The sequence below is a fragment of the Acinonyx jubatus genome, chromosome C1, assembly GCF_027475565.1.
Source record: "Acinonyx jubatus isolate Ajub_Pintada_27869175 chromosome C1, VMU_Ajub_asm_v1.0, whole genome shotgun sequence".
Classification (NCBI taxonomy): Eukaryota; Metazoa; Chordata; class Mammalia; order Carnivora; family Felidae; genus Acinonyx; species Acinonyx jubatus.
Window position 1 is genome coordinate 99,368,775 of NC_069381.1, and position 27,677 is coordinate 99,396,451.

General features: G+C 43.6%; 1 protein-coding gene across 1 annotated transcript in view; it reads right to left on the reverse strand.

Annotated features, from left to right (window-relative positions):
• Window positions 1-27,677, reverse strand: part of SPAG17 (sperm associated antigen 17) — a 231,586-nt gene that overhangs the window by 20,067 nt on the left and 183,842 nt on the right. The window contains exons 39-48 of the mRNA XM_015076178.3: window positions 26,340-26,439; window positions 26,075-26,122; window positions 23,283-23,382; window positions 22,476-22,578; window positions 20,662-20,793; window positions 12,209-12,345; window positions 10,539-10,723; window positions 8,579-8,639; window positions 5,529-5,673; window positions 3,194-3,338 (exon numbers count right to left, since the gene is read on the reverse strand). Of these exons, the coding sequence (XP_014931664.2) occupies window positions 3,199-3,338; window positions 5,529-5,673; window positions 8,579-8,639; window positions 10,539-10,723; window positions 12,209-12,345; window positions 20,662-20,793; window positions 22,476-22,578; window positions 23,283-23,382; window positions 26,075-26,122; window positions 26,340-26,439 (1,151 nt within the window). The 3' untranslated portion in view covers window positions 3,194-3,198. The remainder of the gene's footprint in view (window positions 1-3,193; window positions 3,339-5,528; window positions 5,674-8,578; window positions 8,640-10,538; window positions 10,724-12,208; window positions 12,346-20,661; window positions 20,794-22,475; window positions 22,579-23,282; window positions 23,383-26,074; window positions 26,123-26,339; window positions 26,440-27,677) is intronic.

Genomic DNA, 27,677 nt, shown 5'->3' on the forward strand with positions numbered 1-27,677 from the left:
TTGGCATGAGGCAGCTATAAGCCAAGGGACACCAAGACTCTGGCTACCACCAGAAGCCAGGAGATAGGCTGGAACAAATTCTCCCTCAGTCTCCAGAAGGAACCAGTCCTCTAATACCTTGATTTCAGACCTTTAGTTTCCTGAACTGCAAGAAAATACCTTGTTTTAAGCCACCCAGTTTATGGTAATTTTATGGAAACCCCAGGAAACAAATGATTTTGATGCCAGGAAGTGGGGTGCTACTGGACAAATACCTAAAAATATGGAAGTGGCTTTGGAATTGGGTAAATGGTAAAGACTGGAAGAATTTTGAGCCATGTAATAATTAAAAAAAAAAAAATTTAGGTTATCTTGAAATGATTTGGTAGAAATATGGAAATATGGACAGTAGAGAAAGCTGGCATCTCAGAGAATTTCTATTTCATCATGAACAAAATGTTGATAGAAGTGTGAACATTAAAAGGTGCTTCTGGGGTGCCTGGGTGGCTCAGTCGGTTGAGCATCTGACTTCAGCTCAGGTTATGATCTCGCAGTTTGTGAGTTCGAGCCCTGCATCAGGCTCTATGCCGACAGCTCAGAGCCTGGACCCTGCTTCAGATTCTGTGTCTCCCTCTCTCTCTGCCCCTCCCCTGCTAGCCTTCTGTCTCTCAAAAATGAATACATGTTAGAAGATAAAGGTTCTTTTGGTGTGAACTCAGAAATGAACATGTTGGACACTGGAGGAAAAGTAAGGTGGCAGAAAACTTGGCTGACGTGTGTTCTGCTTTGGGGTTAAAGTAGAGCTTGTGAACCATGACACTGAATATTTAGCTGAGGTTTCCAAACAAAATATGGAAGATGTGGCCTACTTTCTTGCTGCTTATAGTAAAATGCAAGAGGAAAGAGATAATTTGAGGAAGGAAATGGTTAGCAAAAAGGAACCAGAACATGATGAGTTTGAAAATTCACAGCCTATCTATTCTGCAAGGGCATGCTCTTCAGAGGTCACCAAGGGTGTGTGCTGGAAAATGTGCGATTAGATTTGTGGCCATGGATACGATCAAGCATCTCAGCAGAAGCTAGGAATAGAGGCACGGTTGTCCAGAAAAGATCTGTGGAGAAGCCTCATGTCTAATGGTGTGGAACTCCTTGACACCCATGAAGACTGACGGGTTTGTGAGAATGTTACATCAGCAGAAATGCTGCCATTTTGGCCTCGCAGGGACAGAGATGGGACAAGCGGAAGGAAGGCTGCCAGACTTGCAGGATTCTATAAGCAGGAAATGGGCTGCCCGGAGGGTAAGATTGTGTCCCAGGCTGAGGACAGAGAGGGTGGGGCCAACAGGGCTTCTGATGGTCCAGAGGTTGGGGCTGGGACAGCCCCTGGGCCCAGAGGGCCGGTCAAGCCACAAAAGATTATTTTCAGGCCTTGAAACTTTATGACATTTGCCCTGCTGTGTCACAAATTTGCTTTAGACCAGTGACTCTATTCCTTCCACTTTCTTCCTTTTGGAACGGGAATATCTATCCCATGCTTTTTCCACCATCGTATGGTACAAGCTGAAAACATGCTTTTTAGTTTCATATGTCCACCAATGGAAAGGAGACCAAAGGAGACCAAGGCCGGGCATACCAGAGTCTAACCCGTACTTGATTTAGACAGATGGGATGTGACACTCTGAATTGAGAATTTGGAGTTAATGCTGGAATGGGTGAAAAGTTTTGGGAGTGTTGGGATGGGATGGATGTGAATGTTGGGGGACCAGAGGGTAGATTACACTGGGTTTGTCTCCACAAAATTCATGTCTACCAGAAACGGAAGGTGACTTTACGATGCCACTCAGAATTAGGGTACCCACTAAATCTAATGAATGGCATTCTTACAAGGAGGGAGACACACAGAAATATACACACGGGGAAGAATGCCATTTGAGCCAGAGATGAAAGTGAGTCAGCAATAAGCCAGTGAACACCAAGACCTGCTGGCAGCCCTGAGACGGCAGGAGAGAGGCATAGAACAAATCCTCCCTCCATCTCCAGAAGGAGCCAAGTCCGACACCTTGATCTTGGATCTCTGGCTTCCTGAACTGCAACGGAATATCCGTTGTTTTAAGCCACCTGGCTTGTGTGACTCTTTCCCAGCAGCCGCAAGAAACAAGCACAGACTTGTTTCAGCAGCTCCAGGAAACAGACAAGATGCTGTTTGCCTTTTTCTCTCATGAGCATACAGTGGAGTTTTCTGGAGGCTGCGTGATGTCTCATATCGTGACAGACTGAAGGCAGAGCTGGGGTACGAACCCAGCTGTGTTCTATTAGGCCAGATAGTAAAGGAATTATGAAAATGTAAAACAGTGTCCCGTGAGTAATCCATTTCTGTTTTGGAAAATTGTTAATGTTTCATTAAAAAAAATCTATGTTAATATACTGGGTTTATTATGGTTTTCACATTGGTAATTTTTCCCAGTTTTAATTCCAGTTTGGTAAATGCAGTAGATATGACCCACATATATGACAGCTCTTTGGGGTCCTCAGTAATTTTTAAGAATATATAAAGAATCTGCATTCAAAATGTCTGAGAACCACTGGCTTACTTATAAAGTTTCAAGTTCAGAAGGACATCCTGGTGTCGGTGCCCCTGCTTCTTGGAAGGTCAACACTGAAAACAGCACTTAAAAGAATGAACTTTAGGGGTGCCTGGATAGCTCAGTCAATTTAAGCGTCTGACTTTGGCTCAGGTCATGATCTCGCAGTTTGTGAGTTTGAGCCCCATGTCCGCAGACAGCTAAGAGCCTGGCGCCTGCTTTGGATTCTGTGTCTCCCTCTCTCTGTCTGCCCCTCCCCTGCTTGTGCGCTCTCTCTTTCTCTCTCTCAAAAATAAACTTAAAAAAAATAAACATTAAAAAAATTTTTTAAAAAAAGAACGAACTTCAGAATCACATTGAAGTAGGTTAGATTTTTACATCATCAGCTTCCTCATTTATAATGTGGGAAAGAATACCTATCTTATCAGTAGTGTGAGCATGAGATATGATAATATATGTAAAGGAGTAGCTGTTTTGGTCATTAAAAACAAGTATTTAATTTGGTCATTAAAAACAAGGAAATACTTAGTGGCTCATTGGTTTCTGGCTGTAAGAAGAGAGGAACAAACATGAGGTCTAAGGCCTCGCATATGAATGGTTACCAGTCAAATTCCCATTTATTACTTACTTACCGGACCTAACGTGGAGAAATTTTACGGGACATGAAGACTCCAAGTGCAGAAGAAGAAATCGTAGAAGTCCTCTGGACCATGGGATTTTCTTTTCCCTGAGGAAAATCTTTTGGTCTCTTATCATAATTGCTGCTTGTTAAAACTGGTAAGATACTCGTTAAGGACTTTTGTGACCAAATGATGTGTATATACAAACTCGTTAACATTTTCAAACCAGAACCTCCTCTCTAGCCTCATTAGCTCTGTTTTGGGTCCTTTACCATGCAATGTGAATTCTGTGGACTCAGGCTTAGAGGAAGACGGACGGATATTGATTTCCTGGAATTTCTCCTGTCCACCCAGTGTGTGCTTCTCCCCTGACTGTGGTGAGTCTTCCTATAGGAGACATCAATCACCATAATCAGGTCCCAAAATCACATCAATGTCTAGAGGTCATGCCTTTTTTTCTGGGGAAGGGATAGATCTTGAGAAATGGGCTACAGATTCTCACTACTGACATTAGAAGTAGATAAAAGATCTAATAAAACTCTCTGCCCCATCTATCTATGCCTGACAGGTGGCCTTTAATCTACGAGCATAAAAGCAGAATGACTTAGTTACTGTGACCAGCAGCAGGGTTACAGCGTCTCTGGGTCAGCATCTCATAACTTGTGTGAAGAGGATGTATGGAGACTTGATTTAATTCTTAGAGGAAAAAGCTGGTTCTTTGGTTAGTTTTCTCCTATCACTGCAGAAGAACCCTGCCATCCATATAGAAAAAAATAAAAATCACATCCCCCGTGAGGTCTTTTCTTGAACATCCCACTTTAAATTGCAGTCCTCCTTAATCCTCCCTGTACCCCCTTTCCTACTTTTTATTTATCTCCATTGTACTTACGAGCACCATTGTAGTCCTTGTGTTACTTATTTTGCGTACAGTCTGTTCTCCCCTTGGAAAGTAAGCAACGTAGGGGCAGGGAGTTTTGTGTCTTGTTCACTGCTGTATCCCCAGTGCCTGGAACAGTGCCTAGCACACTAGAGACACTTCCTTTGAAATAAGTGAACAAATGAATTCAGCTCCATTTCCACTGAAACCAAGGTCATCTGACACAAGCTCCCCCAGATTTCCCCTTCACCTCAAAGTCTGGATCCTTAGCCATCCTCACACGCCCCCTCGCCGAGACTAAGCCTTCAGCTCTCTTCTTAACTATTCTCTTGCTCTCCTTTGGATGCTGCTGCTTCAGTTACTTCCTCTCATTCATATTTTTTAATGGTTCTCTTCCATTCCCTTCAGCCAAATCTAGCAGTCCTACGTAATCTGAATTCTCCAGGACATCTCTAGCACCTGTCAACGAGGTCCGTGTTTTCCTTGAAATTCCTTGTGTGGCTTCTGAGATGTTTCTTGGTTTTCTGATTGCTTGTTCTGTCTCCACGGTCTCCTCTTCTTCCTTCTGCGTCCTTAACAGACCCCGCAGCTCTACTCCTTTTCCATACCTCCAGTTGTCTCCTCTTTGTAGATGATGTTTAAAATCATTACCTGTCCTGCGCTGTCTCTTCAATTGAGATCCAGACCTGCATGCTCCAAACCTTGAACTCTTGAGTCCTCTTACTGCCCTCCCTCAATGGGTTCCACCTGAGATTTTACAGATTCCTCTCCCCCGCCAAATGTCTTTCCACCCATGACCCTCTTCCATAACTGCCACGGGGTAGTTCCTGTCCTTATGCTCGGCCTAATGAAGCGGCCTTCCAACGACTCGTTGTTTCTATTTGCATCAGGTTGCTCCTCGGCATGTCCAGCACGGTAATGCTGGGTTCATCTTGATAAACATATGACAATTGTATCATGCACTGGATCAATGATTCACTCTTGCTTATATAATAAAGTTTAAGCAGGGATTCAAAATCTTCCACAACTTCCCTACTATGTTTCCTAATACCCCTAAGGTCTCAACGAGTTGAACTCCCTATACTTCCCAACACCCAGAACTCTCCTATTGCTGTGGATTTGTTTGTTCTTTCTACTTAAGTCTCCTTTCCTCAAAAGTTTTAAAAACAATTCCCTGCTTAATTCTGATTGTCTGATACCCCATAGACAGCAATGAACATTGACATTCATTCAACTTGCAGTCACTGCTCACGTACTGTGTTAACAGGCATTTTGCTAGCCGCTCACGAAGACGAAGACAATCTTTAGCCTAAAACTTCAACTCTACGGTTTTAAAAACAGAATTAATGAAGCTATGGAGTGCAGGTGTGGGGGTGGGGGGGTCACGGAATAGCATTCTAATATTTTCTCCTTGCTCAAGTGTAATTTTTGCTCTATTTATGACTACTCAAATTGAACTTTAAAGGATATTTGCTTCCACGGGTAAGAACAGGATGTCATGCTCAGTCATAATCTCAATATTGTGCGTGATGTGTGTTGATCCCCTGGCACCTTCTTCTCCAACAGCCATGGCAAATAACTCCACTTTCAGTTCCGTCTGCAGACCCGCTGCCACCTATAGGACACAATGTAGCTTTAGCATCAGACACATCGGGGCTCAAATCTGGGTTTTAACATGAATTTGGGCAAGCTAGTTAGACTCTCTAATCCTGTTTTCCCATCTATAAATTTGGCGCACATGAACCATCGCAGTTAGGCACTTACAAGAATTACTTTGTAGATTAGCTAGGTAGACTTCCATGGAGCAAATGGGACCCAGGATAAATTGCCGAAGGGGAAAACCAGGTGCCATTTGGGAAGAAGGGTAAGAAAAATAAAAGCCAGCGTCCTGGAGGTGGCACTGAAGGCAAAGTTTACAAGGCCCGCAATCGTGCTCTTTCTTGAATATCTGCAGTGAGTTCCTAGGGGCATCCTTGCAGATAAAGAGACGTTTAAAATAAGAGACTACGTGAATCGCACAACTTCCTGGCCCTGCCCCTTAGTTTATAATGTTCCCAGTGGAGGGCCTATGGTGTGACAGAGCCAGTATAGGGAGACGGGAGGAGTTCAAATGCCAAACTGCTTAGGTCTGAAAGCTACGTGGAAGAGGTCTGGACCAACAAAGGAGAAACCCGATATATAATGAAGAAGAAACACAGCAAGGAATGGGCTTCTTGCCTTGTCCCTTGAAGAGAACACTGGCCAGGAAAGAAAGAGCTGTTTGGGTTCCTAAGCTGCCTCTCCAGGAGGTAGGCTAAGAAGCAGACTTGAGAACAATTAGCCGGAAAAAAATACATCAGAAACCACCACATGGAAAGCAGTTAGATACAAAAAATTTGTTTTGTTCAGTATAGTTTGTAAATAATAGGACCGGAAAAATGTTTCAACTTTTTCAACAATGTGCTTGTGAAGGTCTGCTTACTGGACGGTATCCAACGCTCCATGTCTGAGGACCAGGCCCTTCGCCCTGGAGCCCAACACGGAGGGCAGGGCTGGGGTGACGCCACTCCGCATGGCAGCTGGCATCCTGCCATCAGGTCTACCCGGGCTCCGAGCACATTCACTCGGTGTTGGCAACCAACCAAGCTGAACAGCGGTTAGCTTTACATATGGACAAGTCTATAGATTATATTTGTGCAGAGCCAAAACTTACTGTCAAAAAGAAAAAAAAATATTAAAAAACTAACAGTCGAGAGTGAGCTTCAAAGAATACACGCTGGGTTTTTAGTACCTATAAAGATTGATCCAACAGTCATTTTGGCTTTGGGCATTGCCCCTACTTTAAATGAAAAGAAATCTGCTAACTTCCCAGAACAGTGGAAGGAGAGCTGACTTTGATTTTTTGTTTTGTTTTGTTTTTTGCTTTATGTTGCGAAGTTTCTGAAATCTTGACACAGTATGATGATGAAATGTGTGAGAGAGGTGCTCACGAATTGGTGGGTCTAATCTCAAAGTATATTTCTGTTTGGAACTGCAGCCTGCAAACTACTGTTTTGTAGACCATAAGGTATTAGGGCTGGAAGAGGACCAAGAAATTATCGGGTCTAAGTAACTCCTTTTTTTTTTTTTTAATTTTTTTAACGTTTATTTATTTTTGAGACAGAGAGAGAGCACGAACAGGGGAGGGTCAGAGAGAGAGGGAGACACAGAACCGGAAGCAGGCTCCAGGCTCTGAGCCATCAGCCCAGAGCCTGACGCAGGGCTCCAACTCACAGACCGTGAGATCATGACCTGAGCCGAAGTCGGACGCTTAACCGACTGAGCCAACCAGGCGCCTCAAGCGACTCCTTTTATAGATGAGGGAAACAAGGCGCGGAGGGTTTAATTAACCAACGGCACTGCTGCTGGTGGCACAGTCATTACAAGAAGCCAACTGATTTTGCACCATACCTAACTGCCCCTCTGTGTCAACGCACAACCGTGGCAGTTTTAAGATCCTGGGACTCGGCGAACACCGTGTGCTGGTTATAGAATGGGATGCCCTTGCTCTGTGTTCCCATGAGTCCGTGCGCGTCCCAGTCTGTGATGGCTGATCCTGTGTCTACCAGATATCCTCACTTCATTCTGTCACGTAGCCATCCATCTCTTGTGTCCCCGCTATGTGCCCAGCTTTGCGAGCAACTTGTGTGTCCTACTCATTTTTAACATCCCCTGTCCCCTGTCCCTATCAGTGGCGTGCTCAAGTAACTCAAAGCCTGTTGAGTGAAATGGGAGGAACGTTAAACAAGACGATGCGCTGATCAAGAAATAAATGTTAAGATTTACAAGTATGATTTTGTTATATTTTATATATTATTTTATATTTTGTATATTTGTAAACTTTTGTTTGCTTGATACTACATTTCTGAAATTATAATTTAAAGTGAGTGACAACATACAGATTTTATATTAAACACCCCACGTTGGGGAATGTGTTGAATAAAGAACAGGTTGACATTTTAAAATTGGCATTTTCAGAGCTCCTTGGAGAAATAAGGGGGCTGATGACGTTAATATACTACCATTTCTTTGTATGTCATTAGATAATATTCTCTTGGTAAACCAAAATAAGCCAAAGGTACATAAAATACAAAGAGTAGAATATTTATTTTTCCAAGGAGTTTTTCATTTTGCAGACAAATTTATTACAGGATACCTTGAGGTAGTCAGCTTTCCAAGCGCATGTCAAATCATATTTAATTTTTAAAAAGGTAGTTTTCATACAACTGTACGTAGCTGTAGTATTGGGACAAATGAGTGAACTTCAGGAAAGTTTCCATAGCTGGAAGTTTAACTCTATTTATGCATAGGATCTGTCTCGGGGTCATTACACGAAGTAAGTGATATCAAGCCACATATTGTACCAATACCAGGGATCTTTTGCTTATGATCCTAGAAAAATCAGACTTCTACATGGTTTAAACTGAATGCACAGAATCACTTAAAAGCCCACTCCCATGCACACACTCGGACACACACAACAGGTAGCACATGGGACTTACAGGACCGGGTTTATAAGTCACTTTCAGTCCTGTGCTGGGTGGGGGCTGCTTCACTCTAAACCTGCCAGGCAAAAAGAGAAAATAAATTTACACCATCACGAAAAAGCAGTGAATGAACTGGGATGTCATAAAACCAGGAAGGTGTTAATATTTGCTACAAAGGAGCAGGGGGTCCACACCATTAAAGAACCACCCAATATTCAGTTGGGAGAAACTGGGGCCCCTTTCACAACCCCCTTTCCAGCAACAGTTTTCATCAGCGTCAAACAGACTCCAACCCCAGTTTCAACCCTCTGTTATTGGATGCCGCCGACCAGCTTGGGCTCCGGCCGACTGTCGTGAATGTTTGGCTGGTGTGTGCACGGCAGCATAGCCGCCAGTGTGAACACTGATGCTGCCTGCCAGATCATTAAGCTGAAGAATAAAGGCTCTTTTGGAAAGCAGGAGAGCATGGGAGCCGTCTCGCTCTGCCGTGGCATGGGGCTTGCATGTTTGGGGAGAAGAGAAACAGAAAAGGCTCAGAAAATGTAGAGACCTTGAAAAGCCCCAAGCTCACATGTGGTGCCTATTGATCTTTCCCTTCCTGTGGTTTGTGGGTTCTGCCTGAAGGTTAAAGACCTGGAGTAAATTAAAATGCCAGGGAAAGCCTACCTCCACGATGACCTCAATCCCGCTCCTTCCACCATCAACTTTGCTGTCTGAGCCATAGTGGCTGAATTTAACAAGCTGAGGAGTGAAATCCCGAAAGCTAAAATTCTATACTGAGTAGACAGGATCTGCATGGATAAGTTTTATTGGTTTGAAGTTGGTTCTCTATTTCTCCCCACCCACTTTGTTGGCAGTAGCCTAAAAAGACAGTAATGTCTGATCTGGTGGCCTGGTTGTTTCTGAGGAAACCAACGTGATTCCTGAAGCTGGATATTTGCCTCAACTAAAATGGGATGTTGATCTTTTAAACCAGATGCCTCTGTAGCTTTATTACATCTGGTTTCCGGTCTCGAGTCCAGAACCATAAACTGGAAGGACTTGCCACTTACAATGAGCATAGCTCTGCAACTGAAATAAACATTTATTTCACTGTTTTGGGGGGAGGGGACTCCATATTATGCTTAAGTTTAATCCAAAATAGAATAGGGAAGATTTTGTAATTGGGTATAGACACTTGTAATTGGGTATATGTCCTGGTCTATTGACCCAGTGGGAAGGACTGAACTCCCACACAAGAAGTGACCACAGCTGTGTGGATAAAGCATGGTGCCACATACAAACAGGTCCACAGGAGATCTGAGATCCTGTCTTGCTCTAGCCAATAAGACCTTAAAATATGTTACTCTGATCCTCTGTAATAGTCTCTGCAAATTCTAAAATTCTAATGATCTGGAAATGAAGGACTCTTGTCACTGAATGCCAGCTGTAGGGTATTTTCAACTGGGAGGTCAGGCTCTGAGTTACGGCCAAGTCAGATCTTCAGAGGCAAAATGGCCCTAATGACTCAGGTTAATTTTTTTTTCCTTTTTGCCTCAATTATGCAGAAATAGTGGAGTTAAAATCCCTTATGGATCATAAAGTACAAACAAATGTCAGCTGGCATTACAGTGGGTGGTGGGTTTGAGAAATAGACTTTCAGGTTTTATGCGTTAGTTACTATAAGACTTGTACAGCTTCCCCTTTAGTTTTTGCTACCGTAGATCAGCCCCTGAATTGCTTCTACCAAAGTATGAATAACGATTAATGGGAGGACAAAGAAGTGCCCACCACATAGTTGAGGCTTGAAAAATACTGATGTGATGAAGAATGAATGAATGAATGAAGTAAATGGTTGAATGAATGATGTGAGGATTCAAGAGTCAAGGTGTAATTAGAATTCAGTTCAATAAACGTTCAGTGACACAGGTAGCCAAAGACAAGTCTCAGCGAAGGAGAAAGTGACGTGAGTAGACATTTGGTGCCTTGGCCTCACCTGCAAAAGTCCACTCCAACATTCTTGAGCTTCACAGTGGTCGCATAGGTGTGTCCTTCTTTTAGGACTCCAAACTTCACTGATGGTGGGAGAAGGTGGAATCCAAAAGGGGATGAGTTCACGTTATTAATGGCAGCAGACGCAACAGAGGACGTTTTCACTTTGCCTCCAACCAAATCTTGCACCTTTGCATTTAAGGAAAAAGTAACAAAAGAAAATGGTTCCAAGTTGTGTTCCCAAGATAAGAAAAAGGCCCTATCGCCAGAGGAAAAGAACTGCTTGGCTGTGGGAGGAAACGAGCACCATCGGTCTCGTGTAATCCTTACAACAGCGCTGTAAGGACAAATTTTAGGCTTTCAGGATGAAGAAGCTGTCGTTCCGAGAAGCGTAAGGCGTCATTTGCTCAAGCAAAAGTTTCAAACTCAAGTTGGCCTGATTCTAAACGTTATGCTTTTTCCTCTGTGCCAGTGACTAGCAAACTTCAGCTTCCAGTGACTAGCAAACTTCAGCTTCCGTCCGAATCACCTGGGAGGCTTGTTAAGACACAAATTTCTGACTCTACCCCCCAAGTTTCTCAACCAGTAAATCTGGGAGGGAGGGGCGTGGATTTGCATCTGTAACAAGTTCTCAGGCTTTGCCAATGCTGCTGGCCAGCTAATCACACTCTGTGCTCTTGTTATCTTGTTATTAGCCCGCACTGAGCTCAACCTGGGAGTTCATTAGAACGGCCGGTTCTCAGGCCCCCGTGACCCAGAATCTCCATGCTCACAAGATTCCCAGATAATCATGTGTGCATCAAAGTTTGAGAAGCACTCTTACCATGTAACACTTACGTTGCAACCTATTCTGTGATGACAATGAACACACGGTGCTATGAAAACATCAAAGGACAACTATCAAAAGGATTGGTAGGCTCAAGGCAGGTGTTCCCAGCAGAGATGAGAGGAAATCTTAATCTTGGAGGCTCTGAGGAAGGAAGGAGCTTTTAAAGAACTAAGGGAGGGGCACCTGGGTAGCTCAGTCGGTTGAGCATCCGGCTTCGGTTCAGGTCTCGTTCTCACAGTTCATGGGTTTGAGCCCCACGTCGGGCTCTGTGCTGACAGCTTAGAGCCTGCTTCGGATTCTGTGTCCCACCTCTCCCCCACTCACGCTCTGTCTCTCAAAAGTGAATAAAGATTAAAAAAAAATTTTAAAGAACTAAGGGAAACCCATGATGGCTGAAGTGAGTAGGGGGGCAAAACGAGAGTAAAGACAAACAGGGCTTGTAGCCATGCTGCCATTGTGGATTTTATCCTAAGAGCCACGGGGAAGGATGGCCAATGATCCCTGGGACCAGTGGTGCGCTGGTAAGCTGGCTCTCTGAAAAGAATGTTGATTAGTAGCATTTGCTGATGTGTATGGTGTGAGCACTCCCAGCAGGCTGATTTCAGGCTAGCCATGGTTTAAGAGCCAGCTCCTAAAATTCCCCTCGTGAGCCTGGATGAGCTGGCCCCGGGCAAAGGGCGGCCTTGGCTCATTCTCTGTGTGATCCAAAGGCCTTCACGGGGAGATGATGGTATGTATGTCCACTCAATCGCAGTACCCAGTGGCTGGACATCAGTAACGTCAATGGGTTGGGATTGCATGAAATGCGCCTGGCTCTGGGACATTGGTCCCCATGTCTGTTTTACCTTTGTGAGAGGCTGGGACTTGGGCTTGGAGCTCAGCAGGTAGTGAGGTAACTTCACTTTTTCTTTCCTTGCTCGCCCTGCAACATCCTGCAGCAACGACTGGGTGGGGATTTTCACAGGCTCACAGGACTCTGCTTCTGTTAGAAAAGTTTAAATTGTGCCACACAGACGTTTTACTCAAAGACATTTGAGGGCATACCAGAGTTTATGAGAACATAAGCCAACTTGGGAAACTTTCCTTCTTACCTTTTTAAAAGAACTTATTTAAAGGAACAAAGTCAACCCTAGCGTTCTGTCTTTACATTTTACAAAGAGATTGTAACCTAACGTTGGTTCTCACGACACCCCTCTGAGATGGGCGGGCAGGTGCTTAATAGCATCATCTTTTCTAAATAAATGAGAAAAGTCAAATTCTGAGAAGCTGGGTGACCAGATCTCCCCAGGGTTCTTTCCGTTAAATCAACGAGGGACAATACAGTAAACATTGACTCGGAAAGATCTTTTAAAACCGATGAAGGAAAAAAATGTATATTTTTATATATACCCTTATATATGTATAAGTATTTATATACTTCTAAAAAGTGGCTTAGTAATTACAGGTAAATTAAGCCAGGAATTAAATCTTAAGATCACCACACTTGGTGAAAGAGTGAGCAAAACTAGATAATGTGCATAGATAGCTGCACCTGTCTTTCTCCAAATACCCAGTGGTTGAAATAGCAATAGTAGTTTAGATCATCTGATTTAAACGTCCTTCCTTGCATTCAGATCACCAAGGGCGGGAAGGCATGGAAACCAATGTTTGAGTGTCCACCATGTGCAGTCAAGCGCCACAAGTGTGTTCTTACATGTAGCATCTTACTCAATCCTCAGAAAATCCTACAAGCTGAGGGCTATGGTATTCTAATCACTGTACACTCAGCACTCTCCCCATTGCCCGTCTCCACCCCCCACTCCGCCCAGACATACTTCTGGTGCCACAACATCTCTGGCTCCAGTCACCAAGATGGTGCATGACCCATGCAGAGCCAATGCAGGCTCTTCACCAGTATATTTCCAAGAAGCTGACAGCGATGGCTCCAGCTTTGCCTACCGGGTTATGGATCTGGGAGAATCAAGATCTTGGACCTCTACTGTCACGGTCCCTGCCGCATGGACATAGTCTGTTCTTTGCAGGAGAGGGTAAAACCAAACAGGGACAAATCGGGATGAAGCAAGATGGAGGTGGGGGGGGGAGGGCTGCCCCAAGAGAGGGGCAATCAGACACAAACACACTCCTTAAAAGCCAGAGTGCCTGGATCCAGTCAGCCCTGGGCTGGCACCACATCCACTACTCTGTGGCTGGCTTTTGAGCACCAGTAAATGTCCCCCCACTTTTCTGTTCAGCGACTTTGAGTTCTCTCAGTTACAAACTGAAGAGTCGTAACTAATATAATAGCAATCTCTCTCTCTCTCTTTTTTTTTCTTACAAACAAGTCAACTGAGGTTAAATAACTGGTCCAAGAAATGGAAAGAAGTGGCAGGGCTGGAATATGAAGCCAAGTGAGTCAGACTCCTCCAGGAACATGTTCCTTCTCTTAGTGTAAGCTAACAGAAAATACAGATACTGGTCTCCACCCCTGGTTGCACAGAACTCCTAAAACCCTTGGAATTTCCTAGATGGTAAGAACGCTAGGAACATCTTTTGTTCTAGGATTTGGTCTTTGACCCAGGTTCCTAACACAGGGCTCCTAAATGCCTTGGACTTTCCTGGGTAATCGCAGAGTCTTTTGATACAATGAGGCTACTCTTCCTGAGCCCCTGGATAGCTTCAAGATGGGGGCCGGTCACCAGAAAGACCAAGACATGATTAGCAGCTTAGAACTTTCAGTCCCACCTCCGTCCTCTGGGAAGGGGAGAAGAGATGAGATTGAGTTAATGATGGATCACGCCTGGGTGATGAATCATTCATGAAACTGCCCACAGTACAGGGTTGCGAGAGCTTCTGGGTTGGTGAACACATCTGTGTACCTGGAAGGTGTGCACCCCAACTCCACAGGGGCAGAAGCTCCTATACTGGACCCTTCCAGACCTTGCCCTATGCCTCATCATCTGGCTGTTCATCTCTGCCGTTTATCATTTCCTTTATATAATAAGATGTGAGTTTGGAGATGTTGTATCAAATTGTAAAACCCTAGGTGGGGTCATGGGAGCCCCAATTGATAGCTGGTTGGTCAGAAGCACGGGCAACCCGCACCTGAAGTTGGGTGGGGGGCAGTTTTGTGGGACTGAGCCCTTCACCTGTAGGGTCTGCACTACGTGTGGTTGGTGTCAGAATTGAAGTGAATTGTAGGACACCCAATCAGTGCCGCAAAATTGCTTGGTGTGGGAAACTCCTCCCCCCGCCCCACCTCTGGGCACAGAAGTGTTCTGTACGAATAGTGAGTTTTTCCTAGACAACTGCCCCAGTGTGTCCCAAACTCATCCATGCATCATAATCCCCTGGGGTTGTTCTAGAAAAATAGAGGTTCCCAGGCCACGGGCCAGACAAGCCCAATTTTAGACCAAAACCGAATCAGAATCTCTGGGGATGGAGCTCAGGGAGCAGTGTTTCAATGTCTTTCCCTTTGGTTACCATTTCCTACATGTGCAACCATTCTACCATTAGAATGGTAGAATGTACCATTTTGTTTGTTTTCTTACCATATGCATATTACTGTTTTGTGTCCATGCGTTTTACGAGTCTAACAAGTTGTAATTAATTGCTCACTCTGTTATTATTAACAGTAAATACTGATAGGGAGTCTATCCTGTGCCAGGCACTACTCTGAAAAGCATTTTACAGATACTAACTGATTTAATCTCGACAACCTCATGATGCATATTACGTTATTTCCCCTTTCCAGAAGAGGAAACGGGAAGAGATAGTGGGGTTAGACAGTGTGCCCAAGGTTATGCAGCTATTCCATAAGGAGCCAGGTACAGCCTGTCTGTACTCTCAGCTCTGCAGGTCACCAGGCTGCCTCCCCTAATACCCGACTGGACCGCCCCTGGGCTTCAGCAGGGATTGGAGGAGGGGGAGGAGTGCTTTGAGGCGCTTGAAGCAGCTGATACAGAGGTACTTCGCATATATCTATATCTATATCTATATAGGTATATATAGATATATATACACACACATATATACACACATACATGTATATATATACACACATATGTGTATGTATGTATAAAATATATAAATATATATTTATATAAAAATTATAATATATATATATAAATATATATACGTGTGTGAAAAAAATATATAAATATATATACACGTGTAAAAAATTATATATTATATATATTATATATATATATATATATATATTTTTTTTTAGAGACAGAGAGAGAGAGAGAGAGAGGGAGACAGTGTTAAGCAGGCTCAGGGCCCAGCTGGAAGGCTGACACAGACCTCCATCCCATCACCTGACCTGAGTTGACCTGAGCCATAATCAAGAGTGCAGAAGCTTAACTGACTGAGTGGCCCAGGCGCCCCCAGAGGTGCTTTAATATTTAAATTGGGATGGTCCCACTTTTGGGGGGGTGTCATCTGAATATGACCGCTGGGCCCAATGCCCCTGAAGAAGCCGTCATGGTTGTCCGCTTCCCCGCTGAGGCGGACGACTGTAGTATTTATTCATCATCACTCTTTTTTTCCCTTCCTCGCAGAGCACGTCTTCCGTGCACGTGGCGCATATTTCTCTGCCCCACTGACACTGAACTCAGCTGGTGGGGGAGGGCGTGGTGGCGGCGGCTCCTTCCGTGTGGGGGCTGGAGCACCCCTGACAGTCACCCGCAGCACGTGGGGCGCGGGTAGAAGTCTAGCCACTGCCTCTCCGGAGGAAACCTGCCCTGGTTTGAACACTGTGCCCATCTGCAGCATTTGCTGATTTCTCACCCAGCCGTCCGCAGGTGTCAGGGCGGGGCGGCGGAGCGGGCGCCGGGAGGTGGGGGCGCTCTCAGAGCTCAGGGGCCTGGTGGCGCCCCCGTGCGCCCGCCCGCCCGCCGCTGGAACAGAGGCTGCCGCAGTCCACCCGCAGCCCCCAGACCTCTTACAGCGCTGGCTGTAAACCGCTACGGGATTTACACAGTTTTGTTGCAGCAAATGCCGACAAGCACCTTGTAATTGTACAAAATCCAGACCTCCTCGAGCTGACGCTGTTGCTGACCAAACGAGAACACTGAACTATTTGTTAGTTTCCAGTTCATTTCTGCCTTCGGGCTTTGGAAGACATGCCCCCTGCCCATCTCTCACGCGCGCTCTCTCTCTCTCTCTCTCTCTCTCTCTCTCTTTTGCATAAAGTATTCTTTGCTCTTTCTTACATCTGGAGGGCAGTGTAATAAAATATAGAGAATGAGGAGTCAAAAAAAACTCGTTTTTCTCCCCCAGGCTTAGTTCCAGATTCGCTGTATGTGTTTAGATGTTGCTTGACTTCTCTAGGCTTCAGGTTCCTCAAGTAGATGAAATGGGGGTTGTCTGAGGTGATCCAATCTTAAATCTTAAAACCTACGAAATTTTATCTTATTCCCCAAGGCCAGCTCTCCTATAAAGCTTTCCCCACTCTTCCTGTTTTGCACTTCCTTAAGCTTTATTGTTTCCATCCAAACTTAATTCACTACTTTTAGTGAGTCCCGTTACCGTCTCGCATCTCAGCATCTTGATCCCTACAGGTGCAGTAGGTGTCCTTGTTCCAAAGACTCTTCCCTTCTTCCAAATCTCCTGTTTCTTTGAAGCTCGTGCCATCAGATTATTACCTATGACGTCTCCATGATGTACTTGTCGCTTACAGACCTCTGTCATTCCCTTGATTCACTGGAGGTCTTGACACCTCGGATGGACTTCCACTTCACCTGTTGACATCACCTGGACAAGCCACCCAACCCACCCCCCACCGGTCCTCTCTGATTCTCAATCATCTCCTTTCTTCCTCTTTTCCTCTTCTCCACCCACAAGCTCCCATGGTCAGATCTCAACTTTGCCAACACCAATAATTTTACCGCTTTCACAGTCTCCGTGTCCACTTTCCTCTCTAGAACACAACCTAAACTTCCAGCCCATTACTCTGTCGTATCTAGCAAACGATCATTTGGCCTTACTGAGGCCTCTAATCAACTGACACTGTCACCTGAAAACAATCAGTCGCCCCTCCCTTGTTTTGCTTTCTTGTTTCTCTGGAATGGACTTTCTATTCTTATCATTATATCCACTCCTTTGCCATCAGACTCGCTCATCTGCCTAATACCAAACATGCAAACCCACCTGCCAATGTACCCATATTCCTTCTCCTCTCTCCTGTCGCTGGATGAGGTGGCCCTATTTACATCCAAGGTCAACTCGGACACTCAGGGTTTGCCGCAAACGTCACGTTCTCTCACCTTCTTTAGAACTTTACTCTCCTGCAAGCAGGACCTCTTCTCCTGCAAGTTCTCTCTTGCTACTGAATTACTGTCTGCAAGTCAACATCCTCCAGTGTGTCAAAATTTTTTAATCTCTCCCCTGGTCACACATCTGCCTCGGCTGCAATGCCGTTCCTCCGTTCTTTTCAGCAAAGCTCTCGGGTGAAGCTGTGCATTCCTGGTTCCTCTTCCACCATTCTATACACAGCCTGCTTCAGTTGGCTGCAGGCTCCTCCAGGCCCTGAAAGGGCTCTTACCAAGATCACCAGTTATCTCTATCTCCCCCCAGTCCCGTGGGTATTCTGCATCTCCCTTGGCCCTTCGGGGCCATGTGATCCACTGGAAACATGGGTTTTCGTGCTCCTGTTCTTCTCCGACCTCACTGGCTTCTTCTTAGTAGCCTTTTCTGGCCCTTCTTCTGCCTGTTACATTCTAGAGTCTTCCCTAGGGCCATGGTTCTCAAAGTGTGATCCAACATCAGCACCACCTGAAGCTCGTTACAACTACAAATTCTCAGCCTCATAACTGGTCACAGAACTCATCCTGGGAACCACCCTTGGTTCCTCTTATTCCTCAGCTCCACATCCCGGTGACCCGTGAGTCCCTTCAGCTCTACCTCCAGGGTGGACAGTCCCAGTTGGTTTAATCCCCCCCCTGCCCAGACTCCACGGCCTTAGCCAGGTCTCTGCCAGTGCTCACATGGCCTGCCTCAGTGGCTTCCTCCCAGCCTCCGCTTCTCCACTCCCCTTACCCCACCCACAAGCTACCGGGTAATCTTTTTAAAATACAAATTATAGGGGCGCCTGGGTGGCTCGGTCGGTTAGGTGTCCGACTTCGGCTCAGGTCATGATCTCACGGTCCGTGAGTTCGAGCCCCGCGTCGGGCTCTGTGTTGACAGCTCAGAGCCTGGAGCCTGTTTCAGATTCTGTGTCTCCCTCTCTCTCTGCTCCTCCCCTGTTCATGCTCTGTCTCTCTCTGTCTCAAAAATAAATAAACGTCAAAAAAAGTTTTTTTAAATAAAATACAAATTATAGTTGTGTAAACTACCCTGTTCAAAACCTTCCAGTGGTATTTGAATAAAACTGTACACGGACTAAAACCCCAGACTCCTTATGCACCACCGCATGGTTTTATCTTTATCCCTCCCTCTGACCTCACCTTCCTTTACTTCTTTCTTTGCCCATTTTCTTCTAGGCTTATGCCCATTTTCCTGCTTCTTCTCCTCTAAGGGTCTTCAAACCTGCTGTTCACAATACTTGCCCCCTCTCTCTCCCCCAGGGTTGGCATGGCTGGCTCCTTCCTGTCGTTCTGTCTACGCTCAGATGTCCTTTCACAGAGGGGCCTCCTACCCCCCTAATGAAAGGCCATCCCTCTCCCCAAGACATTTTCCATACCTTATGTACGGTTTTACTCCGTGATAACATTTATTCCAACCGCAATTTATCTGATTTACCTGTTTATTGATTTATTGTCTAGGTCTGCCCGTGGTCTGTACAGCTCTATAAGACGTAGGCTTTTTAGCTGCTGTATTTCCATGCCTAGAACAATGCCAGGTGTACAATAGGCATTGAGTAAATTGTCCACTAGATGAATAAACTTTATAGAAGAGATAACCTAAAATTGACTTATTTTTATTTTTTTAACATTTATTTATTTTTGGGAGACAGAGCGAGACAGAGCACGAGTGGGGGAGGGGCACAGAGAGGCAGGGACACAGAATCCAGAGCAAGCTCCAGGCTCCGAGCTGTCGGCACAGAGCCCAATGCGGGGCTCGAACTCACGGACTGTGAGATTATGACCTGAGCCGAAGTTGGACGCTTAACCGACTGAACCTCCCCCAGGCGCCCCAGAAGAGATAACTTCGAAATCAGGAAGGCAAAAGGCATGTGTAAGGTAAATCCCTTAAGTCACTCGTAGAGGTGGCAAGATGCTCCCTCTGGGAGAGGTAAAACTAAGACCTCTTGGCCGATTCCCATCTCACTTTCTGTTTTGTTTTGTTTCTTAGTATAATTTATTGTCAAGTTAGCTAACATACAGTGTATGTTGCTCTTGGTTTTGGGGTAGATTCCTGTGATTCATTGCTTACGTACAACACCCAGTGCTCATCCCAACAAGTGCCCCCCTCAAAATGGACCATGTCCACAGGAGTGAAGGGGTGCAAATTCATCTACACAATTTTAAATACTCTGTTCTTCTTTTTTTTATGGATCAGCCATAAAGTTGAATTAACTTCAGTGAAATCAGTGTGATTGCACTGTAATTACAATTATTTTGTATTATTCCATACTTTAATTTCTGCTACAAATGAGATGGTGTGCTGTATAGAGACTACACTTTATGTTTCTCTTCTAGCACCTGCAGACCAAGAAAGTACCTGAAAAGGTGGGTAAATATGAGTCCAACCACCAAATTACTGGCTGCTCAAAAAAAGCTACCAGGTTCCTGACATTTAGTAAGTATTGCAAGCTCTCAGATCCACGAGGGATAAAATCAAATAATACAATGTAATAAATTAATTAAAATAAATAATTATATACAATAAAGAAATAAAATACAATAACCGTCTAATACATATTTGCCATTTTTTCCTTTCAATCTAGGACTTGCAATCATTCTCAAAACATTTTTTTTTTCAACGTTTACTTATTTTTGGGACAGAGAGAGACAGAGCATGAACGGGGGAGGGGCAGAGAGAGAGGGAGACACAGAATCGGAAACAGGCTCCAGGCTCTGAGCCATCAGCCCAGAGCCTGATGCGGGGCTCGAACTCACAGACCGCGAGATCATGACCTGGCTGAAGTCGGACGCTTAACCGACTGCGCCACCCAGGCGCCCCATCAAAACATTTTTTGAGATACTTTGATGTGCGAAGAAGCCTTACAAAGTGCTTTAGTTCTGGGCTCTGTGACCCACTGGAATTTTTTCTGTAACCGCCAACCAGACCCTCAGCTCCCAGTGTCATCTTCCCTCCTCCAAAAAGAGGTAACATTCAGTTTCGAGAAAGAATGAGATAAAGCAAATGACTGCCATACCTGCAATAGGTTTTGCCAAATTTTCAGTTTGGTTCTGGTCAGCAGACTCCTTGGCATCTACAAAACTCTTGAGTTTTGGAACACTCGGTGTTTGTGGGGACTCCTGTCCTGAAACTGTTTCTGGCTGGGAATCTAGAAAACCCCAAACAAATATTATAAAGTGATACTCTGGGCAATGAGATAAGAACTACTGATGTTTGTATTCTTCTTTACAGCAAACAAGGTGCTCCCCACACCTCTGCCTTTAGAAAGACTAAATGGAAGAAAGCTTTTAAGAGGCAAGGATTCGTCATGATATGATGCCACGTTTGCCATTAACAGGATGGTATACGCACTCCCCAGGAGCTAGATGGTTCCGCAAGGCAACAGAGTAATTATCTTGGTTGAGTTATGCAGCAAAAGCCAAGTAATTTAGCCTACTTTTACCTGGCAAGAGTAACTGAGCTGTGATTTTTGTTTTTAAGGTTTCCAATCTTGAATCCATTCATTATTATGAAAATGTAGCTCTTTATTAAGACGTGTCTCTCTAAGAAATCAGTGCAACATGAAATACATTTAAAATACATCTATCAAGGACTGGGGATGCAAATAGTACATTTCAACTTGCATGTGGGCCACCCTGGCTGAATGGTGGTTGCTCCCTGGAGGATTGTTGAGAAACCTGCGGCCTCGCCCCCTTGCAAGGGGACAATAGGCTTCATTGATTACAGTTGTCTGCCTGGGAACAGGTGGGCACCAGCACCATCAGCCTTCGTCTCTGATTTCTCCCCATTTTGTTTCCAAGTCATTTTTCCAGCCTTAATCTTTGCTTTGCAGACTCTGTGGTAATCAGATGTTTTCTTTGGCTGTGCTCATTCCAGGCAGCCGAACCTCTGGTATGGCATTGTGCAGTAGAAAATTCCTGTCGGGGAATTTTCACTACCCAGTTTATGAAAAAGAAGCACTAAGTTGCATTTCATCCCTAAATTCTCCAACATGCATCTCTGGAAAAGGAGACCTTGTTCTACACATCCATCATCACACCCAAGAAAACTCAGAAAAATTCCACAGTGCCCCCAACTAACAGTCCCCTACTCCAGACTTGTACAGTTGCTCCAAAAGATCTTTGATAGCTGTTTATTTTTCTCAACTCGGCTTCCAAAGTTTATGTACTGCAGGTAGTTTAGATGCCTCTCTAGTGTCTTTCAGTATACAACAATCATCCCATCTTTTTTCTTTTAATGACACTGACTTTTTTTTGAAGGGTCCAGGACAGTCGTCTCCTAGAATGTCTACATTCTGGACTTGTCTGATTGTTTCCTCTTGGTTAAATTCAGGTTACCGATCTTGGCAAGAATTCTATATAGGTCCGAGGCACTTCATATTGTATTATATGAGAGAGCACTTACTGCTAGGCTGTCATAATTGCTAGAAGTTTGATCACTTGGTTGGGCTGGAAAATGGCATATCTCTTCACTATAAAGACACATTTTCCTCCTTATTATCGGGTATTATGTGAGCTGATACCTCAAGCCTGTGTGTCTGCCCTGTTCTCCTCCAACCTTTCATTACTCCCTTGACTTATAAATCAGTCAGGTCTTCTCAATATTCTTAGGTAAATTTTAAGCACACCAGAGGAAAACTAAATTTGATTTGTATCTTGGCTTCTTCATATAACTCAGCCAAATTTGTAATACACAAGTCACAATAGGTTATGCCATCAGCCGTTACTGAGACAAGAGGCAGTAGGAACTAGTTATGTCCTAAGAGGCCATTGTTAGGCATTCCTCATTTAAGTTCAGTGACAGGAACAGGAAGCTACAGAAACACATTACCTGGAGGAAGATCGGATGTTTTCTGAACAGCTGTTTCGTCTGCAGCTTCCGCTGTCTTTGGAAAAGGAGGCAAGTTTTTGGAAAGCGTATCCAGATAATGAAACTGAAAGAGAAATCCAAAAGACTTACTTTAGACTTATGCATGCCTGGAAGGCACCCTCCACAAGCATGTTAAGTTGAAGAGCAATGATGAAACCATTTTTCTTTTTTAAGGCTCTGAAACTGAAAGTTTTCCAAGAGACCGTTCAACTCAATTCTAGATTTTGTCATTCTGTCCTAACTTCCTGTAACTTCTTCTCAGGCAGCTTCCGGTTAATAATAGCACCTGGAACATCCATAGAACTACATCAAGCTCTAAACACATGAGGATATTCACTTTGCTGAAAAGTTCCAAGGTTTCATGGGAGTGCTCTGTCTCCTCGGGCTTCCAAGAACTCACAGTAATTTAGTGCTGTTTCAGCAGCTGATGGATGCAGAAATCTTAATGGGATAAAAACTTCAAAATGGAATTTATGGGATAAAAGTGGGGAGAATTCAACTCCCAAAAGGACTTGAAATAGATGAAAGAGGGTGATTAATAGTGATAATGCAAGGTATGAAGTTGGAGTGGTAGTAATAAATTGGCAAGACCTGAAATTAGTTTTCCCTCTCAAATGCTCTTGAGGACGTGGATTTGAAAGGTAAAGTTAGTCAGCTGGGCTGATGAAGGAAAGAAACATCAGGAAAGGTAGGTTACATAATAACACATGCATTGCATCAATCTCTATAAAGATTCTTACTTAATTGTTGTTAATTACGTTCAATTACCTTAGACTGACATAACTTGCTCATTTCCAAGTTGAAGTAGGGTGGTATTACTTTGTTCCTAATTTCCATTAGGTAATTTTGTGTGGTTTCAATATCCTTCCTGGTTGATATTTCCATAACGATGCAAAAGAAGACAGAATGTTTTACAATGTTATTCGCTTGTGTTTTACCTTTAAATCCTGCAGAAAATGGGATCGCTAACAATAAAACGGATAAGAACTCATCAGACAATTTTTTTTGGTCAGCTTGCTTTGGTTCGTTTTCTGCTCTTTCTAGAATCAGTCACATTCCCTACTTCAAAAATCAGCTTTCATTTAAGGTAAGAAATAATGATACCAGGTGGGAGTTTGGTTTTACAGTTGATCTCAAAAGACTAAAATACACACGGTTGACCTTTTTTGCGTGTCTTTCAATTCTCTGAGGTTTAAAGGCCAGCTTGATTCTACCAATTTCCATGATTTCAGTAGCAAGGGTAACAGAAACTAAAACCAAAACCTCAGGAGTGGTTTGTGAATCGTGTGATCAGTGATTACAAAGTAAAATAAAAACAATCATGATAATTCTGCTAATTGTCTTTCCAGTATCAGAACTCTCTGTTGGGGAGGCGATAGACCTCTAAAGACTAGAAGGCTGAAGACTTCACTTCCCAGCCTTTCCTATATATATAGGGAAGGTCAGTAACTAGTAAGCTGACATCACTGGGTAAGACTCCAGATAGCCTTTAAAGAGATCTAACTCAGCTGGGAGGCTTTCCCTTTGTCCTTGCCTCACCTCTTTTCCAGTAGGAAATATGGATGAAATATGAATGGAATGAAATATGGATGAATGAATGAAATATGGAATGAATGGATGAAATATGGATGGAATGGCTGCAGCTGTGGCAGTGATTTTGCAACCATGAGGCAACCTTGAGGATGGAAGTCATGCACCACTTCTGACTTCTTTGACATCAGGAAAGATAAGCTTCTTTCTTGTAAAAGCACTGATTTGGGGGGTTGTCTGTTAAATGTAGCTGGACCTCATCTTATCTGAAATAGTTCTCATTTTTAAGTGCTTCTCACATGCCAGAAATTTTACAAAGTGCTTTACACGTTTAATCTTGTAATAACTCCATGAGTTACTCTTATTATGCCCCTTTTATTGGTCAAAAAACCCCAAGGTATAGAAAGGCTAAGTAACCTACCTTGAATCACATAACCAGTAAGAGGTGAAGTCTGAATTAAAACCCAGGGTGCCTGCCTCTGAGCCCATGACCTTGATTAGTGCAAACGCTAGTCAACTGTTAGCTGCCCAATGTGTGGGCTGAGATACCTCCGATATTAGGCGGCCAACACCCTCCTGTTACAGATGAGCAAAATGAATTCCTGAGGTACGTTTTACTGATGGAAATCAGTAAATTGGGAAATGCTGATTTATACAAGGTTGAACACGTTTTGTTACCGTAGGACCGAGGGTGCACCGTGGCTCTCTAAAAAATAAGCACGACCAGCTGACATCACGCATCTGTACGTAACCAAGTTGGAACGGACTCTCGGTCTGCTGACTCTAACACTAGTGTCCTTTCTCTCATACTAGCTTGGCCTGTCAGGAAATACTGCCCGAATCAAAATAGCATCTTACTGAAACAACTTTAATTTCCCATTACATTGTCTTATCTCTACTGCCTCACCTGATTCATCATCAATCTATGGCAGTGGGGCTACTGCCTTGACAGGAACCATTCTCACAAAAGAATAAGTCCTCCAGTTGATAACCTCCAATTCCTCTCTGCATTCACCTTTCTGATTCTTCCACGGAACCTGACCTTTTTGTGGTTCACCTTCCGTGCCCCTGAGACCTTCTCATTCCTTAACCCTCCTCCCCAAACCCATTTTCCACGCTGCCAAAACTTCTCTTTCAATGACACAAATCTAATTATGCGTTTCACTTTCTTCTTCAAAAACTTTCATTGGCTTGCCAGCATCTACCTGTGGGTTAAAATCTGAAAGTGTTCATGTTTCAAGAACTTTAAAAATGTGAATGGGTAACACAGACACATAATGAAAAAAAGGATTAAAGAGTATGCAATAAAAAGGAAGTCTCCATCCCACACTGTCCCCTAACCTCTCGGTCGGCTTCCCCACAGGCAATCATTGTCACTGGTCTAGAAATCAGGGATATTCCATGAGACAACGTATACCTTCTAGTTTGACCTTGAATACAGGGGTGGCCCATGAGATGCAACATCCTATCTCACCACTTCTCCCGCACATTCTACAGGGTAACCCAGGCATTTTTTTGAAGAAGAATCTTCATCCTTCCTCCAGTCATTGTGGAGAGGAGTCATGCAAATGTGTGCAAGTGTACCGTATGTACTACTGGATTCTCAGTAAATACATCTGGCTCCCTTTCCTCACGGGGTGGTATCTTTGGCTAGGAATGAGAAGCACATAATGCCTGGAACACATTCTTCACTGAGTTAGAAGAATCCTTGAATGTTTATGACTAGTCTCTTAAGTTCTAGAATATTTATTAGTATATTCAAATTGCCACAGCGCCGAGACTACCTGAGAACTTTCTTGCTTATGAAAAGGAGAGGATCTGCATGAGGGTCAAATGGGCTTCCCCTGGAGATAGTGACAGCCTCACTCATAAGCGGAGTAGCCACTTGGCAAAAATGTAGAAGAAATTCAGACAACGGCAGGGAGCCTAGGTGGTAGGACTTTTCAACCTAGCCCATTCTAAAATTCCTGACTCTACAAAACTGGCCATTTTCACATGCTGATGGATACCGTGCTTCAAGATAGAATTACCTCTTATGTTCCAACTTTTCTTTCCAGTGCTTTCCTTTTGTTGTTTGCCTGCGTGAAAGGAAAGAATGATGAAAAAGGGCAAGGCTCTCAGCTTACAAACAATAAACGAAAAACCTCTACTGTGTGATAAATTGTTGGCAATGTCGGAGATGAAAGGCTGAGGATGCATTGATATAGTCACCCCGAGTTATGATGCCACGGCTCTCCATTTCCTCCATCGCTGTATGCTTAATACTAATTGGAACACATTAAGGGATCCGCTTACCTCCATTTCCTTTCAAAGAAATCTGCATCAGTTGTCTCTGGCAGACATTCCGGAGCGGCAGGCAATGATTGCTTGAATAAATCGGTTAGGTGGGCTGCAACTTTAAAAATAGATGCATTTAAATTTATCCTCACATCCTTATGGCACCACATACAATCAGTGCCTGGTGACTCACTTGAGAGGTTTTCTAAGAGTTTATATTTAATCTATCAAGTGTTCACTAGAATTTCCCTGACCAAACTGTAGTATAACAGTAAACCAGACCACTTTTATCAAATATTCTATTAGAGAACACACACCTTACTGTCCAAATGTAGAATGTAGTGACATCTCATTCATCCCACATCATTTGGGGAATCAGTGTTTTACCTAACTGAATTTCTTCAGATCTGAAACACCAAAACTTTAAAAAAAAATTAACCATCTTACTGAAACTGTTTTTCTAAAAAAAAAAAAAAATCTAAGGGTCTGAATCTAAGTATATTAACATGATACAATGGTTGTTTGATAATCCGGGCAGTTATTCTGAGTTTATTCCTCAGATCATGATCTCAGTGGATGTTAACAAAGATTAAAAAAAAAAAAAGTTTCCGTGTTCTATCTGAGCTTGGGAAATACTGATTTATACAAGGTTAAATATGTTTTGTTACTGTAGGACTCAGCATACACTGTGGCTCTCTAAAAAATAAGGAAATATGCAGCATTATCCAAACTTACTTTATCATAAAATTCATTTTTGGTGCAGCCATTTCATAGACTAGTGTTTCGGGAAATAGTTTGGGGAGCATTGACTTAAAATCACCAACACTAATATTGTGGCTGTAACTATGCAAGACCCTGTTTGTTTGTTGGTTTGTTTATATGTTTGAAAATATGTTTAGTTTGTTCTTCATTATTAGGCAACCTGCACATTTACCTCGATGGTGATTGTACCCCTCAGACCAGAGACCACAAATTCAAATGCTGCCACTTACAGTTACCGGATAAAGCATAGGGCATCCAGTTAACTTTGAACTCCAGATGGACAACAAATAGTTTTTTGGTATAAGTATGTCCCAAATAGAACATTCAATAGAACTTATACTGAAAGATTACTTATTGTGTACCTGAAATTCAAATGTAACTGAGCCTTCTGTATTTTTATTTGCTAAATCTGACAACCATAACTTAATGGGCTGCCCAGATAAAAGAGAGACAACAGAGTGGCAGCCATGGACTGTAACAGATTCTTCTGTTTGTGGTCATTCTAAAGGGGCAGCTTTAATCATCTTCAGCCAAATGTCACCATGCGGTAATGTCACATTTCAAGAGATGGAAAATCAGCTAAAAATAACTGTG